General features: G+C 45.2%; 1 protein-coding gene across 1 annotated transcript in view; it reads right to left on the minus strand.

The window, feature by feature from the left end:
* The window catches only part of shisa8b (shisa family member 8b), a 35,886-nt gene that overhangs the window by 19,946 nt on the left and 145 nt on the right, over positions 1-15,795 (minus strand). The window contains exons 1-2 of the mRNA XM_044179264.1: positions 15,401-15,795; positions 14,064-14,748 (exon numbers count right to left, since the gene is read on the minus strand). The exon at positions 15,401-15,795 is cut by the window's right edge and continues 145 nt beyond it. Coding sequence (XP_044035199.1) covers positions 14,064-14,707 — 644 coding nt within the window. The 5' untranslated portion in view covers positions 14,708-14,748; positions 15,401-15,795. The remainder of the gene's footprint in view (positions 1-14,063; positions 14,749-15,400) is intronic.

Genomic DNA, 15,795 nt, shown 5'->3' on the forward strand with positions numbered 1-15,795 from the left:
ACTTTACCAATGAAATTGAGCCCCAGAATTTTACTTTCATTTTTGCATTTTTTCTACTGCATTTTATAGTCAACATCCTGAATTACTGGCTTTAGTTTTGTCAGTTTGTGCTCGCCGAGACAAATTTTCATTCAAAGTGGCTCATCTCCCTGCTGTGTGTTTCTGTGTGTCCTCTAGGATAAATTCCAGTCAGCTGTATTTGATTAGCTGCCTTTTTCTTTCTGCTGAACGACATACGGGCAAGATTTCCTGCAATATGGTCATGTTTGGACTCGGGGGTTTGTTGTGTTTGGATGCAAGTAATGCAAAAGGATTGACAGCTTCTCACAAACACACACACACACACACACACACACACACATCTTGTTTTGTACTTCCTAGTACTAGGACTTTCCATTCATTTCATTTTTTTGGTACTATCAGCTAAAGACACACACTACCCGACCACCCCACTTATCTTCCCACAGCTGATGACACCTCCCTCTTTGCCCCCCCCATCCACACACACACACACGCACACATGCACACACACAGGCACACTTATCACATTGAATAAACACATTTCTACTCCCTGTGCATTTGCTGAATTTACAGTGCTGATGGTATTCACTCCCTTGATCAATAATTCATACACTGGTGCCTCTGTTTTGCTAACGAAGCTCATGTGTTTAGCCCCTTCTACCACACACACACACACGTATATGTACAGGTACACAAAACACACACAACCTAGAGTATGACCGACCTGACAACGACAGCCAGGGGCAGCTTGTTCACACTCAACCTGCCAAATAGAAAAGTGAGTCCGTTTGGCCTCTTCTCTGATCATCTACAAACTGTTTGTGGGTCTCCTGCAGGGACTGTGGTGATGGCATGAAGCTATTTCAGTGTCACATATCATATTCATGTTTGTTTTATCAGCCGCAAGTATCTCACGTAGACAAATGTTACGTGTGTATGGTTTGTGCGAGTGATTACATGCATGACCTTTGTATTTGACTCCCAAGACTTATTAACAGTAGTAAAGGAGTAATCCACCCTAAAACATAATAATTCTGTTATAAAAAATAGCTGCAGATGGTGTATTTCTGGGCCGATTTTTTGGTTATGGAGTTGATTAAAGGCGACATGTAGGAAACCACTAACTAAAGTATATGTATAAAGTAGATGAGACATATCAAAGGAAGGTAGGAAGGAACACCAAAAAGACAAATTACAAGAAATATGACCTTAAAAATCACATATTTATGAGTTATACTCTATTTCTGGAGCCTTATTTTGTAACAGAATATTATATTCATTCATTCAAATCAATTCAGATCTTAATCATCTTATTTTGAATCCTTTTATATACACCGTGAATGTGTGTGTGTGTCTTCGTGAAAGTCTGTATTAGATTATGACGTGAAATTGTCCCCTTCTAAATATTTGCATCGCACAACAAAAAGACTTTAAACGCCTCCTGATCTCTGTTCCTCTTCTGCAAAGATGTTAATCACTTTCTCTCTTCTTTTTTTCTCCAGTTTTCAATTCTTTTTCCTTTCAGTCTTCTCATTCTTTCTCTCTCTCTGCCCCCTCCTCACCGAAACTCAGCCCTAAATCTGTCTCTTTCACTTCTCCCCCTCTTGAAACCATATCGTTTGTCTTCCTCTCCCCCAGTCTCTCTCTGCTCCTCATCCCCTCTCTGACTCACTGCCGTGCTGCGCCTCGGGCCTCCACGCGCTCTTCTCTTGGCTCGCCGCGCAAACAACTTGCTGATTTGGACTTTTAATCTGCAACAAAAAAACTTCACCTGTCTCCGGGCTATGTAGTGTTTATGGAGCATTGGCTGAGCTTCATGAGAGTTTCTGCAGATGCCTTTGAAAGAGTGAAGATGGCCGGGCAGTTGGCTAAAAGATTAAGACTCTCAGGGTGGGATAGATTGACTGACAGAAATAGCTTGTGGTGGCTGCAAACGATGAAGTCTAAATCAGCGAACATTATGAACAGGTGCATGTTTGTTAATAAAGTGCAGCCTGGATCAGTTTTCATATACTGTCATTACAATTTGTCACCCTGTTGCTGCTTTTTTGCACCATCTTAGATCCGTGCGAGTTGTTGTTAGTTTCACTCACCAAAATTAAAAAGCTTGTTTGCACGTCTCTCCAGTTACCACAAAGAAGTCACTTATAATACATCAGAAAAATGTGCTTGTCATTGACGTCACAACCTTCAAACCTGCCAGAATTCCGAAAATTATCTCTGGCTGGTCCCATCAAATCAGAACTGATTGATGTCATTAATATGGAGCATTAAATTTGAATTAACGTGTGCCTCGTCTTTACATTACTGTAATTAGTCCTCCAGGGATTTGTGATCTTTCAGTTGAAAAACCACAAATTCAGACAATTCTCCCACGATGTTGTTCTTCAACATATAATCATCATTTCAAGTTGCATTAAGCCCCTGTGAAATAGCTGAGATACATTATCATTTTATGCAGTATTCTGTAACTGAATACAAGTGTTTCTCACATCATTCGCCAGTTTGCATGCACATTTGTTCCAGTCCCTGAAATATTTCAACAAAACATTGTCAATCTGGATAAAAATGCCTGCAAATATAGTCACATTTCCCTCCATAAAATTATCCAGTCCAAGCCAAGTGTAATCACAACAAACTAGCTTCCTTGTAAATGCCTTAAATGACTTTGTCGCCCTGAACTGAGATTCTCAGGCAGATCTCACTCTGAGACTCTGAGTTCTTTTAACAATGTTTTTTCTCTGATAAAGTGCTGACGTAATATGGAAAATTACAAACCACACTGCAAAATCTGGGAAGGTTTTGCTGCACTTTTAAATATTTGGGCTGCAATTATTACAAAAGCCTTTATAGAAAATGATTCCTGTGTTTCTGTGACAGAGAAATCTCTGCTGTTGGGAAAACCCCATGGACTGTATGATATGTATATATTCCCTAAGTAACCTCCAGGTTACTTCTCCCATAACTCTTTATTACTACATGTTACGTAACAGCAATGGGCCTGAGATCTGTAAGGTCATCTGTACCTCCAGGTTCTCCCATCACATTACAGCCACATTGAGATGAGACTTTGCTAATGTCCTGTAACAATCAAGTACTCCACCCAGCTCACCCAGTTCAGAACACACACTCAGTGATTAGTTACAACTAATATTACAGCAACTCTCCAAACAGAGAAATCCACTCTCTGTCTCTCTGCAGCATGACTCCATTGATTATTCTAATGTAAAATGTCCTGAATACATTAAGGCCTGCATATACATTCAGGGCGTACAGCACAGTGCATGTTTCCTCCATCCATCCATCCATCCATCCATCTTCTTCCGCTTATCCGGGGCCGGGTCGCGGGGGCAGCAGTCTAAGCAGGGACTCCCAGACTTCCTTCGCCCCAGACACTTCCTCCAGCTCCTCCGGGGGGATCCCGAGGCGTTCCCAGGCCAGCCGAGAGACATAGTCCCTCCAGCGTGTCCTGGGTCTTCCCCGGGGCCGCCTCCCGGTGGGACATGCCCAGAACACCTCCTGAGGGAGGCGTCCAGGAGGCATCCGGATCAGATGCCCTAGCCACCTCAGCTGGCTCCTCTCGGCGTGGAGGAGCAGCGGCTCTACTCGAGCTCCCCGTGTGACTGAGCTCCTCACCCTATCTCTAAGGGAGCGCCCAGCCACTCGGCGGAGGAAGCCCATTTCGGCGCTTGTATCCGCGATCTTGTCCTTTCGGTCACTACCCAAAGCTCATGACCATAGGTGAGGGCAGGAGCGTGGATTGACCGGTAAATCGAGAGCTTTGTCTTTCGACTCAGCTCCTTCTTTACCACAACGGTCCGATACAGCGCCCGCATCACTGCAGACGCTGCACCGATCCGCCTGTCAATCTCACGCTCCATCCGTCCCTCACTCGTGAACAAGACCCCGAGATACTTAAACTCCTCCACTTGGGGCAAGGACTCCCCACCCACGCGAAGAGAGCAAACCACCTTTTTCCGGTCAAGAACCATGGCCTCAGATTTGGAAGAGCTGATTCTCATCCCAGCTGCTTCACACTCGGCTGCAAACCGTCCCAGTGCATGCTGCAGGTCCTGGTTTGAAGAAGCCATCAGAACGACATCATCTGCAAACAGCAGAGATGAGATCCTGTGGTTCCCAAACCGGACACCCTCCGGCCCCTGACTGCGCCTAGAAATTCTGTCCATATAAATTATGAACAGAACCGGTGACAAAGGGCAGCCCTGGCGGAGTCCAACATGCACCGGGAACAGGTCTGACTTACTGCCGGCAATGCGGACACAGCTCCTGCTCCGGTTATACAGGGACCGGACAGCCCTTAGCAAAGGGCCCCGGACCCCATACTCCCAGAGCACTCCCCACAAAGCGCCCCGGGGCACAGGGTCGAATGCCTTCTCCAGATCCACAAAGCACATGTGGACTGGTTGGGCAAACTCCCATGAACCCTCGAGCACCCGATGGAGAGTATAGAGCTGGTCCAGTGTTCCACGACCGGGACGAAAACCACTCTGCTCCTCCTGAATCCGAGGTTCGACTATCGGACGAATTCTCCTCTCCAGTACCCTGGAATAGACCTTACCGGGGAGGCTGAGAAGTGTGATCCTCTGTGATTGGAACACACCCTCCGGTCCCCTTCTTATACAGAGGGACCACCACCCCGGTCTGCCAGTCCAGAGGCACTGTCCCAGACCGCCACGCGATGTTGCAGAGACGTGTCAGCCAAGACAGTCCCACAACATCCAGAGACTTAAGATACTCAGGACGGATCTCATCCACCCCCGAAGCCTTGCCACCAAGGAGCTTGCCAACAACCTCAGTGACTTCGGCCAGGGTGATGGATGAGTCCGCCTCCGGTCCCCAGCCTCCGCTTCCTCTTCGGAAGACGTGACAGCGGGATTGAGGAGATCCTCAAAGTATTCCTTCCACCGTCCGACAACATCCCCAGTCGAGGTCAACAGCTCTCCACCCGCACCGCACAAGGTGTTGGTGAAGCACTGCTTCCCCCTCCTGAGCCGTCGGACGGTTTGCCAGAATTTCTTTGAGGCCGACCGATAGTCCTCCTCCATGGCCTCTCCGAACCTCTCCCAGTCCTGAGTTTTTGCCTCTGTGACCGCACGGGGCTGCAGCACGCTTAGCCTGCCGGTACCTGTCAGCTGCCTCGGGAGTCCCACGAGCCAACAAGGCCCGATAGGACTCCTTCTTCAGCCTGACGGCATCCCTTACTTCCGGCGCCCACCACCGTGTTCGGGGGATTGCCGCCGCGACAGGCACCAGAAACCTTGCGACCACAGCTACGAGCCGCCGATCGACAATGGAGGTGGAAAACATGGTCCACTCGGACTCAATGTCCCCAACCTCCCGGGATCTGGGAGAAGCTCTCCGGAGGTGTGAGTTGTAGACCCTGCTGACAGAGGGCTCCGCCAGACGCTTCCCAGCAGACCCTCACGATACGCTTGGGCCTGCCAAGTCTGTCCGGCTTCCTCCCCGCCAGCGGATCCAACTCACCACCAGGTGGTGATCGGTTGACAGCTCCGCCCCTCTCTTCACCCGAGTGTCCAAGACACGCGCGGCCGGAGGTCAGATGATACGACAACAAAGTCGATCATCGACCTCCCGCCTAGGGTGTCCTGGTGCCACGTGCACTGATGGACACCCTTGTGCTTGAACATGGTGTTAGTTATGGACAAACTGTAACTAGCACAGAAGTCCAACAACTGAACACCGCTCGGGTTCAGATCAGGGGCCGCTCCTTCCGATTACCCCTCTCCAGGTGTCACTGTCATTGCCCACGTGGGCGCGTTGAAGTCCCCAGTAGAACAACGGAGTCCCCGGGTGGTGCACTGTCTAGTACCCCTCCCAGGGACTCCAAGAAGGCCTGGTACTCTGCACTGCTGTTCGGCCCGTAGGCCGCCACAACAGTGAGAGACCTGTCCCCACCCGGAGGCGGAGGGACGCGACCCTCTCGCTCACTGGGGTAAACTCCAACACGTGACGGCTGAGCTGTGGGGCTATGAGCAGGCCCACACCAGCCCGCCGCCTCTCCCGCCGGCAACGCCAGAGAAATGGAGCGTCCAGCCCTCTCGAGGAGACGGGTTCCAGAGCCCAGGCTGTGCGTGGAGGCGAGGCCGACTATATCTAGCCGGTAACGCTCAACCTCCCGCACAAGCTCAGGCTCCTTCCCCCAGCCGAAGTGACATTCCATGTCCCTAGAGCCAGTTTCTGTGTCCGGAGATCTGGTCGCCGGCCCCCTGCCTTCGACTGCCGCCCAGATCTCTCTGCACCGGCCCCTTACGGATCCTCCCGCGGGTGGTGGGTCCACGGGAGGACGGCCCCACGTCGCTCCTTCGGGCTGTGCCCGGCCGGGCCCGTGGGGAAAGGCCCGCCACCAGGCGCTTCGCCGTCGGGCACCCACCCCAGGCCTGGCTCCAGGGTGGGGCCCCGGTAGCGCCAATCCGGGCGACGTAACTGGCCTTGATTTTAAATAATCCATAAGGGTCTTCTGCATGTTTCCTGTACATCCTTATGTCCTGTTCATGCATTAATGCACACATTAATGATCCTGTAACTGCATATGTGGATGCACTTTCTCTGGGGTTCCAATTTGTATATGTATTTGTGTTGTCTTTTTATTTTTCTGATAAAATCCTGGTAAATTTGGTTAACAGTTTTACACTGCTGTGCATCAAATAGACATCAAATGACAAAGAAGCTTGTGGAACTTGAATAATAAACGCTCCTATCTGTCACACACACAAACACACTCATAAACACACACATGGGGACTGATCAGTGATGTCCCTCCACTGGACTCATCAATCCATCAGCCCGTGAGCATCTCCTTCCTCTTTTGTAATTTGTCTCACAACCGTACTATATTTTCACCATCTGTCTTCTGGCCAAACCCACTTTCCAGTTTCTAGACACCATTCATGAGATTTATTTATAAAAGCGAAACTTAAACGACTGTGGCAGATATCTCCGTGTCACAATCTCTTTATTTCGCCTCTGTTGTCACTGCTCTCTTGTCACTCATCGCTCCCTCTTTTCAGATAGATCAGATACAGTTAAAAGAGTTTTGCTGTCACTGAAGATTACTGATAAAGAGTGAGAAGATGAACACGTATTAAACACATCACACACACACACACACACACACACACACACACACACACACCCACACAAAAGCCTGCACACAGAAATAGTTTTGCATTTCTGCATGGTTGATACTTCTGCTGTTAGATTTAGTTTCTCTGCCATGTCTGCTCAATTTCATGTACATTGTATATCATTTAGCATTTTATCATTTAGATAATGTTGTCAAAAGTAGCATTTGAAGTAGCCTACATAGCTATGTGGGTCATTGTTCTGCTACTTGATGCAGGCAGAATCTGAGTGTTTTTTGGTTTATGCTAAAAAGGCTAACATGTAGCCTTTCCCTTAAGCACAAAGGCTGCCATTTTAAATTTTTTCAGCCACCTTAAAAATAAAAGAAATGTGGTTCTTTGGTGACTTATCAGTTATCCAGAAGCCTTATATTCTTTTCTGGGTTATTATTCAGCTGTTAGGTCAGGTAGCATCTGTGTGGATTTGTTTTCATGCAAGCAAGCTAACTTGCTGTCTTTCCCTCTCTAGCACAGAGGTTGCCATGTCCATTTATTTCTTTATTTGCAGCTACCTGCAGTTCTACGGTGATTTATCAGTTTTTAAGTAGCCTACTGCATATATTTATCTTTGTTATCATTCAGTTGTTAGATTCAGGCAGCATCTCGAGAAGTTGTGTTTTCATGCTAACAACCAAATTTGTTTAGTTTTCCTTCTAGCACAGAGGTCAGCATGTGGTTTTCCTTTTTTCTGCCACCTTGAAAATGAAAGAAATGTGGTTCTATGGTGATCAAGTACCCTACATAGTCTTCTAGGGTAATATCCAGCTGTTTGATGCAGGTATCATCTGCGTGGTTTTGTTTTCATACCAAAAAGCAAACTTGTAGCCTTTCCCTCTGGCACAGAGGCTGCCAAGTGATTTTTCTTCATTCAGCCACCTTGAAAATGGAAGAAAAGCAGTTTTGTGCTAAAGTTTTCAAGTAGCTTTCATAGTTATCTGGGTTGTTTTTAGCTGGTTTTCATGCCTGTTTGAAGCTGTAGACAGATGGCCCATTAGAAGTTTGGGAGAAGGATGAAATGGAGCTACAGGGGCCAACTCACTGTGTGTCTGCTGGTCCTATGAACTTCACTTTTGACTGATACGGGTTTGACTAAGACAGACAACATTTTCATCTTGGAATCAACTATTTTCTACAGTCTTAAAAATGGAAATGCCACCTTCAAGGTATAACAGATAAAAAGCTGCCAATCTTTCAACTTTTCAGATGTCAACCATTTTAGCTTCACCCTGATAAACATAGTAACCACAAAGACAAACACAGAAGCAGCACATAGCCAAACCCTTGAGTCAGTGGGCGCTGACCCATATTTAAGTGTGTGTGGGCCCAGTGAAGCCCAGCAGGACTGAGGAGGAGCAAGTAGAGGAGGAGAGAGAAAGGTAAAGCAGCTGGAGGGGGAAAATTGTCACATCTGATACAGCCAGGAAGCTGTCAACTTATATGGCCTTTCACTTTGGGAGGAATTGCGGCAAGTGGTGACGCAGGCGCATACGTGCGCACACTTTAACACATTTACTCGCAAGCATACATGCATGCAGACATGCTCACACACACATTGGTGACAGGTGAGAGGTGATAGAGAGTGACAGCTCAACCCCGGAGGTAATCGGAAGGCAGGAGAGATGGAGGGGAGCTAAGAAAGTGGAGCAGAGGCGGAGGAAACTTTGAGGAAACTCGCTGTAAACTTCTGTCTTTTTTCACTTCTTAGCGCAAACGTATTTTCTCACATGGCAGGTATTTAGGGCTCACACTGGTGTGATTTGCTTCCTGCCTGGAGTGTCTTTTTTTCCTCTCTCCTAAAATCAGAGGAAGTCACAGAGAAACTAGCGACAACAGAGAGGTGGAGCTCATCTGAGAAAGAGGATAGTGCAATAGATGAGGACATTCTCGAGTTTGTTGATGCAGGTTTCAGAAAAATGCCTTCAAAAGTTTATAAAATATCTGGGGATTAAGAATACGTAGGAAAAAATGTCCTTAAAAATGAATGAATTAATCACTTTTTTTCATGGAGTTTTCAGTATGTTTTCATGTGCATGTGACTGTTCTCTCCCACAGGCCATTATACAAGGTTAGTGGGAACCTATGGATCAAGTTTGACTTCCTATTTACAACTTTTATTTTGGCCATAACTCAACCATGCTTAAAGACTCACTAACTCAGTCTCTGCTCTCTATCACTAGAATAGGACAATTTCCCAAAAGCAGGTTTTATATTGATTTGATATGTCTGGATCCACCTTATGGAAGTTGTAGTCCAGTAGTTAGCTGGACCTATTAAGTACACATTCTTGTACCTTTTTTTTGTAAAATGTTCCTGACCATTTTACATAACCTAGAAGATGAAACTTCATATTGATGACAGTGCTGTGATATCTCGACCTCATTCTAAGAGAGAAGAAATTAATTTCTCACTTCCTAAGAAGACATACTTTATAAAGTGTTTATAAGTTCAGTGACTAGTGGCTTTATTAATGGATTAAAAAAAATCTATTAAAGCTATATCAGTAGTAAGTCAATAATGACAGGTTTAAGGCTGCCAGGTTGTGAAGAATCCCTCTGACTGGTGTGTATCATCTTCTAGCATAACTTGCTCTGTTTTCTTTGGTTTTACTGCTGTCTAGGAATCATTCAACCACTTGCAGGTCATCCCAACAAAATCCATTTATTAAGAAGTTATTAACATAAAACCCTGTTATAATTATTATTGCAGCCCCCCTGCAGATTGTGGTAATGGAAGAGCCCTTTATTATGATTTACTAACTTCTGTGACTGCAGACCTGGTGTCTAATTCAAAACTGAAAAACTCATAACCCTTTATCAAAGACTTAATCGCTTTCTGACAAGTCATCAAGTCTGCAGTCATAAATGTAAGTCATTATAAAGGGTCATGAGTTTCTCACTTTCTAATAGCCATCAAGAGAGATTAAACAGCTATCAAAAAGACAAAGCGAGTTATACTGGACGAGGATGTACACCAGGGATTTCCTACAACCAAAAGTTACTCTTATTAATGACTATTGCTAATTTATAAGGCATTTATTAACCATTAATAAAGCAGTTAGTTACAACTTTCAAAAAACTTTATAAAGCATGACTTTTTAGAAAGTGGAACCAACATATGAATACACAGCCTGAAGGTGTAGTAAGTGTTTCTGAATGCTGCTCCGTTTAAGTGGTGGGATAAGCAGTGCAAAAGTATGACTTTACATCTCAATAAAATTGCACCAATTTCCCCCAAAAGGACCAAAAGAAAATCTGCTAACAGGCCAAAAAATCCCTTGAAACATTTACCATGACACAGTATCCTGGTGTAATTATAATGGGTGTCAAAGAGAAAGAGAGAGGGTGAAATGGAAAAGTGATCCCATTTGTTGCATGTGGCCGTGGTCCATATGTTTGCCCGCGCTGTACTGAGTATTGCTTATCTGTCTGCCTTAAATCAGGGCAGAGCATTCAAACCCTTTAAGTGGCAGTGTCCTTTATTACATAACTAAAATGGCTAAAAAGCCCACTGCAGTGCAAACACACACACACACACACACACACACACACACACACACACACTGGAGATAAATTGCAAATGCAGTCAAACATATAGATCTTTGCATGTAGTGTCGATGTGGGATGAAAATCTCACATCTCCAGGGAAACCTTGTTGTTTTCAGCTTGAAGAGGAATATTTTTGGACATTATAACAAGGCTATTTGAACAGATTTAATGACCATAAGAAGTTGTTGAATTGTATCTAATATTTGATTATGTTTGTCTAATAATTGGAGGTAGAAGGTTTTCCTGTTTACAGTATCTGGAGTGCTGGGGCACACAAATGGCCAGATACATACATGCTCACACACTGTCGCATGAATACACTCACTCGCACTTACCCACATTTGCACACACGCACTCTCTCTCTCTCTCTCTCTTTGAACCATGTGACCTCTGATCCCACCATGTTGGCCTCTCACACTTGTTTTGGGTGGACACTGTATTGCAGTGCATCTTGCCTCCTGGCTATCCTGACCTCTCACTGTGGTGATCAGAACCGTGCTCACACAGCCTAAATGCAATGCCACCACTATCATTCTTGTTGTTACTTGAACTATAAATCACTGTAAGTGCATGTGTGTGTGTGTGTGTAAAATCATGAAGGTCATTGGTGTTTGTTTACTCTCTGGGTGTAAAGCCAGGCCCTCTCCAGTTGAGGCCTTTCATTAGACGTGACATGTATGACCTAAGGCGACATTCTCTGTTTCTTTTCTTGGCTGAAGATTTAGTGCGGCATGCAAACACACTGAACCTGGCTTGGTTGGAAGAAGAGGGGGGTTCATGTATTAGAAGATGTGTGTGTGTGTGTGTGGGAGGAGGGTAATCTGAGAGGAGGATCACTTTGGATTTTTAACTTTCAAAGCTGATTCGGGAGAACTGATGGGATTAATCATCCTCTGCTCGCAGGATGTTGAGATGAAGAAAAACATGGTGGAAAGGAAAGAAAGAGAAATTAAAAAAAGAAACAGGTGCGTGCAGAAGTTGCCTGTTGTGCTTCGCCACATCAATATCCAACTCTCAAGTGGGCGTATGTACATATTTATCACCTCATGAAGTGCGTGCAGTACATGAGGTCTTAGTTGCATGTACACTTTTGGACCAGGGATTTATGTCAGCAGGCTAATAACTAAATGAGCCTGCAGGCAGAGCAGTCCAGAAACGGTAAAGCTGTAATCTTGGTGAAATTTGTTTAATCGCAAGGAGGAGCGGTAATCTGTTGAGATGGGCTCACAGAGGGAGGGTGTTAATGCAGCAGGAGTGTTTCTATTTCAGTGAGGTGCTACCCTGCAGGAAATATTAATCCTGGCTGTGTGTTATCCGCTGAATGAGTTTTGCAGCTCAGGTTAATGGGAGACGCACAAGCAGAGCTGCTGGTTGGAGGTTTGGTGAGCAGAGTGTGGCGGCCTGCATGTCCACTTTTTCAATAAAAATGCAAAAAGAAGCCACTAAAAAAATAAGTGAACGCAGAGGAAGAGACAAGTTAGGTGTGAGACTGACAGGAGATGAGGGAGGTGAAATGGAGGAAGAGATGGAGAAAAAAAGAGAGGATTGAATAAAGATGTGAGTGGTTGAAACTGGCCCCTGCCTCAGCTCTTTGGGCCCCAGAGGAGAGAGAACGGGGATGAAAAGAAAGAGGAAGAAGAAAAGCAGAAAGGATGGATGACAGCTGGAGGAGGAGGGACAGAGGAGATGTGGAGGAAGGCCAGTGAGGAGGGACTTTGAGTAACATGAACATTGTAATGTGAGAAACAAACACAAGATGAGAGGAACAAATGGCACGTGATGAAATGGCGATTGGTGGAAGAAAAGAAGATCAAAAACAAGAAGCTTGGAGAGATAAGAAGAATTAGTTCTAGATAGAGAGGAGAACGAGGAAAGGCAGCCTGCGAGGGATGAATAGTTTGGGTGGGGGAGATTTGAGCCCATGCTGTGCGTTGTTTGCTGTAATGATTTCCTGGGGTGAGCAGATTGAACCCTGGACTGTGTATTGAATCCAACTGCAGCGAGAGTGTGTTTACACGTGTGTGTGCATGCTTGCATGTGTATCAGGAGACAGAGAGTGAGATAAAGTTTACAACGAAAGAACCAAACTGTAAATGCTAAATGTCTTCTCTGCACAAGGTTGTGTGTTCACTAAAGTGGGAAATAATCTGTTTCTCAGCTAATGGAGACAACATTTAATGACAGCCCTTTAATTATTTGTTTTTCAATCCAAAAGTGTGAGAAGTGATTTGACTTGTGCTTGCACACATGAGGCAAACTTGAATGAAGGAATTCTTGCACAGAAGCACAAAGACGTTCGTTCTTCAAGGCTGCATTATACACTCAACACCTACTGCAGCAAAAACTGTTTGGTCAATTTTTCTTTTTTCAGTTATTTTGTTTATTTCAAATATTAGTCATGCTTACAAGCAACGCAAACGGTACACAAGGGGTAAAATACAAAAGCATATGAAAAAGAAAAGAAAATGGAAACAGGAGGAACAAAGAAACAAGCACAAAGAAAGAAATGAAAACAAAGAAAAATGCAAAATTAGAAACATTAAAAAATTATGAGCAAAAGCAAACTAAGGGTGTAATATATGCGTATGTAGGGGTGTATAGACACATGAGCTTGTATCTTACAGGTATGATCACATTCACAACATGCATACACACCTGATCAGTGACTCTGAGAATAACAGCTAATAAAGCATAATGCTTTACACACTTCTTAATAATTTATTTTAAAATAAATAATGTTAAGATCAACAGGATTTTGCCAACTCAGTTATTCAGTCTTCTCTCTCTCTGACTCTCTGTTTTGTTCCATCTCTCTCCTATTTGAAATTCAGGTGTACGTCAACATCAAATTTAACAAACATTCCAGTTATACCTCAAGGACAAAGTGTTCAGCTTCTACTCTAAAAGGTTTTGTTAGGTTGGGATGAGCTGGACAAACTTGGTTATGTGTTGTTAGAAAAGGCTCAGAGATTCATTTGTACACGTGCAAGCGAACATACACACATGCACACACGTTAGCAGACCTACAGATACGTGTTCAAAGTTGGAAGTTGTAAATTCCAAGCTGGCAGGTTGTGTGTTGACATGTTGATGAAACACGAAACTGCATCTTGAACATTTTCTACTCTGTATTCAAATTTTTTTGTCTCTTTTCTGCTGGGGCGAAGTCAGAATTTCCAACTTTCCAACATCCCTGCATCAGAAAACACATGTACACGCACACACAAACTTCTATCCAACTCTTTGCTTAAATCTATTCACTATGTGAAACGTCGTTGACATACAGACCCCCTCCACATACACACACACTTGCACACACCCTAATGCTCCTCACCTGGAGTTAAGGTCAGTGTGCACCGCCCCCGTTCCTCCTTCTCCACTTCCTCCGCGGCTCTTCTCCAGACCTAGTTTGGTGAAGATGCCCACCAGCACCATGATAGCCACCACGCCGCAGATGATGTAGACGATGAGGTGTGTGCGGTCCCGGTCTTGGTCCTCCTGGCCCTCGGTGATGGTGGCCACAGGCTTGCCGGTGTTGGCCCAGATTGGCGTGTCGTAGTTGGAGCAGATCCTCTGGTCCAGCCGCTGCTGGCGAAACTGGCAGCAGAAGCGGTAGAAGCAGGTCCCGCAGCAGTACAGAAAGACGCCGGCGTTGCAGTTGAATGGAGGGTCCCATTGGCCCATCACGTCGTAGTAACCCTGGCAACGCGTCCCACCTATAGGGGGGACGTCCTCGTCGTCTGCGTCTCCGCCACTGGTGGGAGTGGACAGCCCTGTCTCTTGAGGAGTGTTCTGAGTGGTCTCTACATAGCTAGGAGTCGTCTGGTTGGCTAGCGTGGTGGGGACGATGAACGGGTCACCTTCGGTTACCGTCACCGTGGTGACGGATGGGTCTTGGGTGAGGGCAGGTTGAGTTATAAGGAAGGAGAGGAGGAAGAAGAGGAAAAGGTAGCAGGAGGAAGGGTTGGTGGCCGCCATGCTGCTGGAAGAGCCCTTCTGTCCAATGTCCCACCTGCAGGCTTTGGACAGAAAGTTTGGAGACAGGTGCAAAAGTGAGAAGACAGAAGAAAGAAAATTACTTTCAGATGCATTTATTTTACTATTTCAAACTCATTAACGCAAGGTAGAAGTTATTTCATGATGACATGTCAACAAACAACAATGATCTTCATGAAGTTGAGCTTAGGAGCTGCAAAGCTGCACTTATGAGACATGAGAACAATCAAAAAGATTTACGGCATGTTCCTGTAAAAACTCCAGCCAGAACGATTAAACACATGATGTATCTATTGATCCTACAAGCTTATGGAATCAATAATGAAAAGAGGGTAGAGGACGTTTTAAACAGGTCAGTCAGAATCACTATTGGAGACTGTTACCATACATTGAGACATGATCATTACTCATCTTTTTAGGTTAAAAAGAGCAACAAATGGCAAATCAAATGTTCAGAATCAGGTGTCCTACTGAAAAAATATTGTAAGTAGATTATTTTCTCTTTGAGAGAGACACTTGATACATTAAAAACCAAACAAATCATGGAAAAGTCAGCATCAAAAATAGCACAACATGCTCTCACCTTCAAAATCTGAAAATCCCATTTTCATCTTTTGAAATCGTGAAATCGTGCCATGAAGCACAATAAAAGTTTAAAAATAAAATTTTTCTCACCTTTTTCTCTTTGCAATCTGCACACAGTCGACCTTCCTCTGCGATTCCTCCCCAAAGTTCAAGGGGCTAAAAATTCCCTGTAGAAATATCCACAAACTTTACTCAGCAGCATTTTTCCCCAGAGAGTCCCCGCAGACCTCTCTCTCTTCCTCATGTGTTCTCCATCGTCAGCTGGGGGGCTCGATCTGGGGGATTCAACAAACACAAAACGACATGCTCCTCTTATTCTCTTCGCCGTCTTTTCTCCTCCCGTGTCACCTCTTCTTCTTCTTCTCTTCTTCTTTAAGCGCTGCTCAGTCTGTGCTGGCAGGTGTGAGTCCAGACCGGTCCAGGACTGTTAGGATCTCCTGCTGCCAAGACCCCTATGTGCTGTGTGAGTGTGTGTGTGCGTGTGT

The sequence above is a fragment of the Siniperca chuatsi genome, linkage group LG20 (genome assembly GCF_020085105.1).
Source record: "Siniperca chuatsi isolate FFG_IHB_CAS linkage group LG20, ASM2008510v1, whole genome shotgun sequence".
Classification (NCBI taxonomy): domain Eukaryota; kingdom Metazoa; phylum Chordata; class Actinopteri; order Centrarchiformes; family Sinipercidae; genus Siniperca; species Siniperca chuatsi.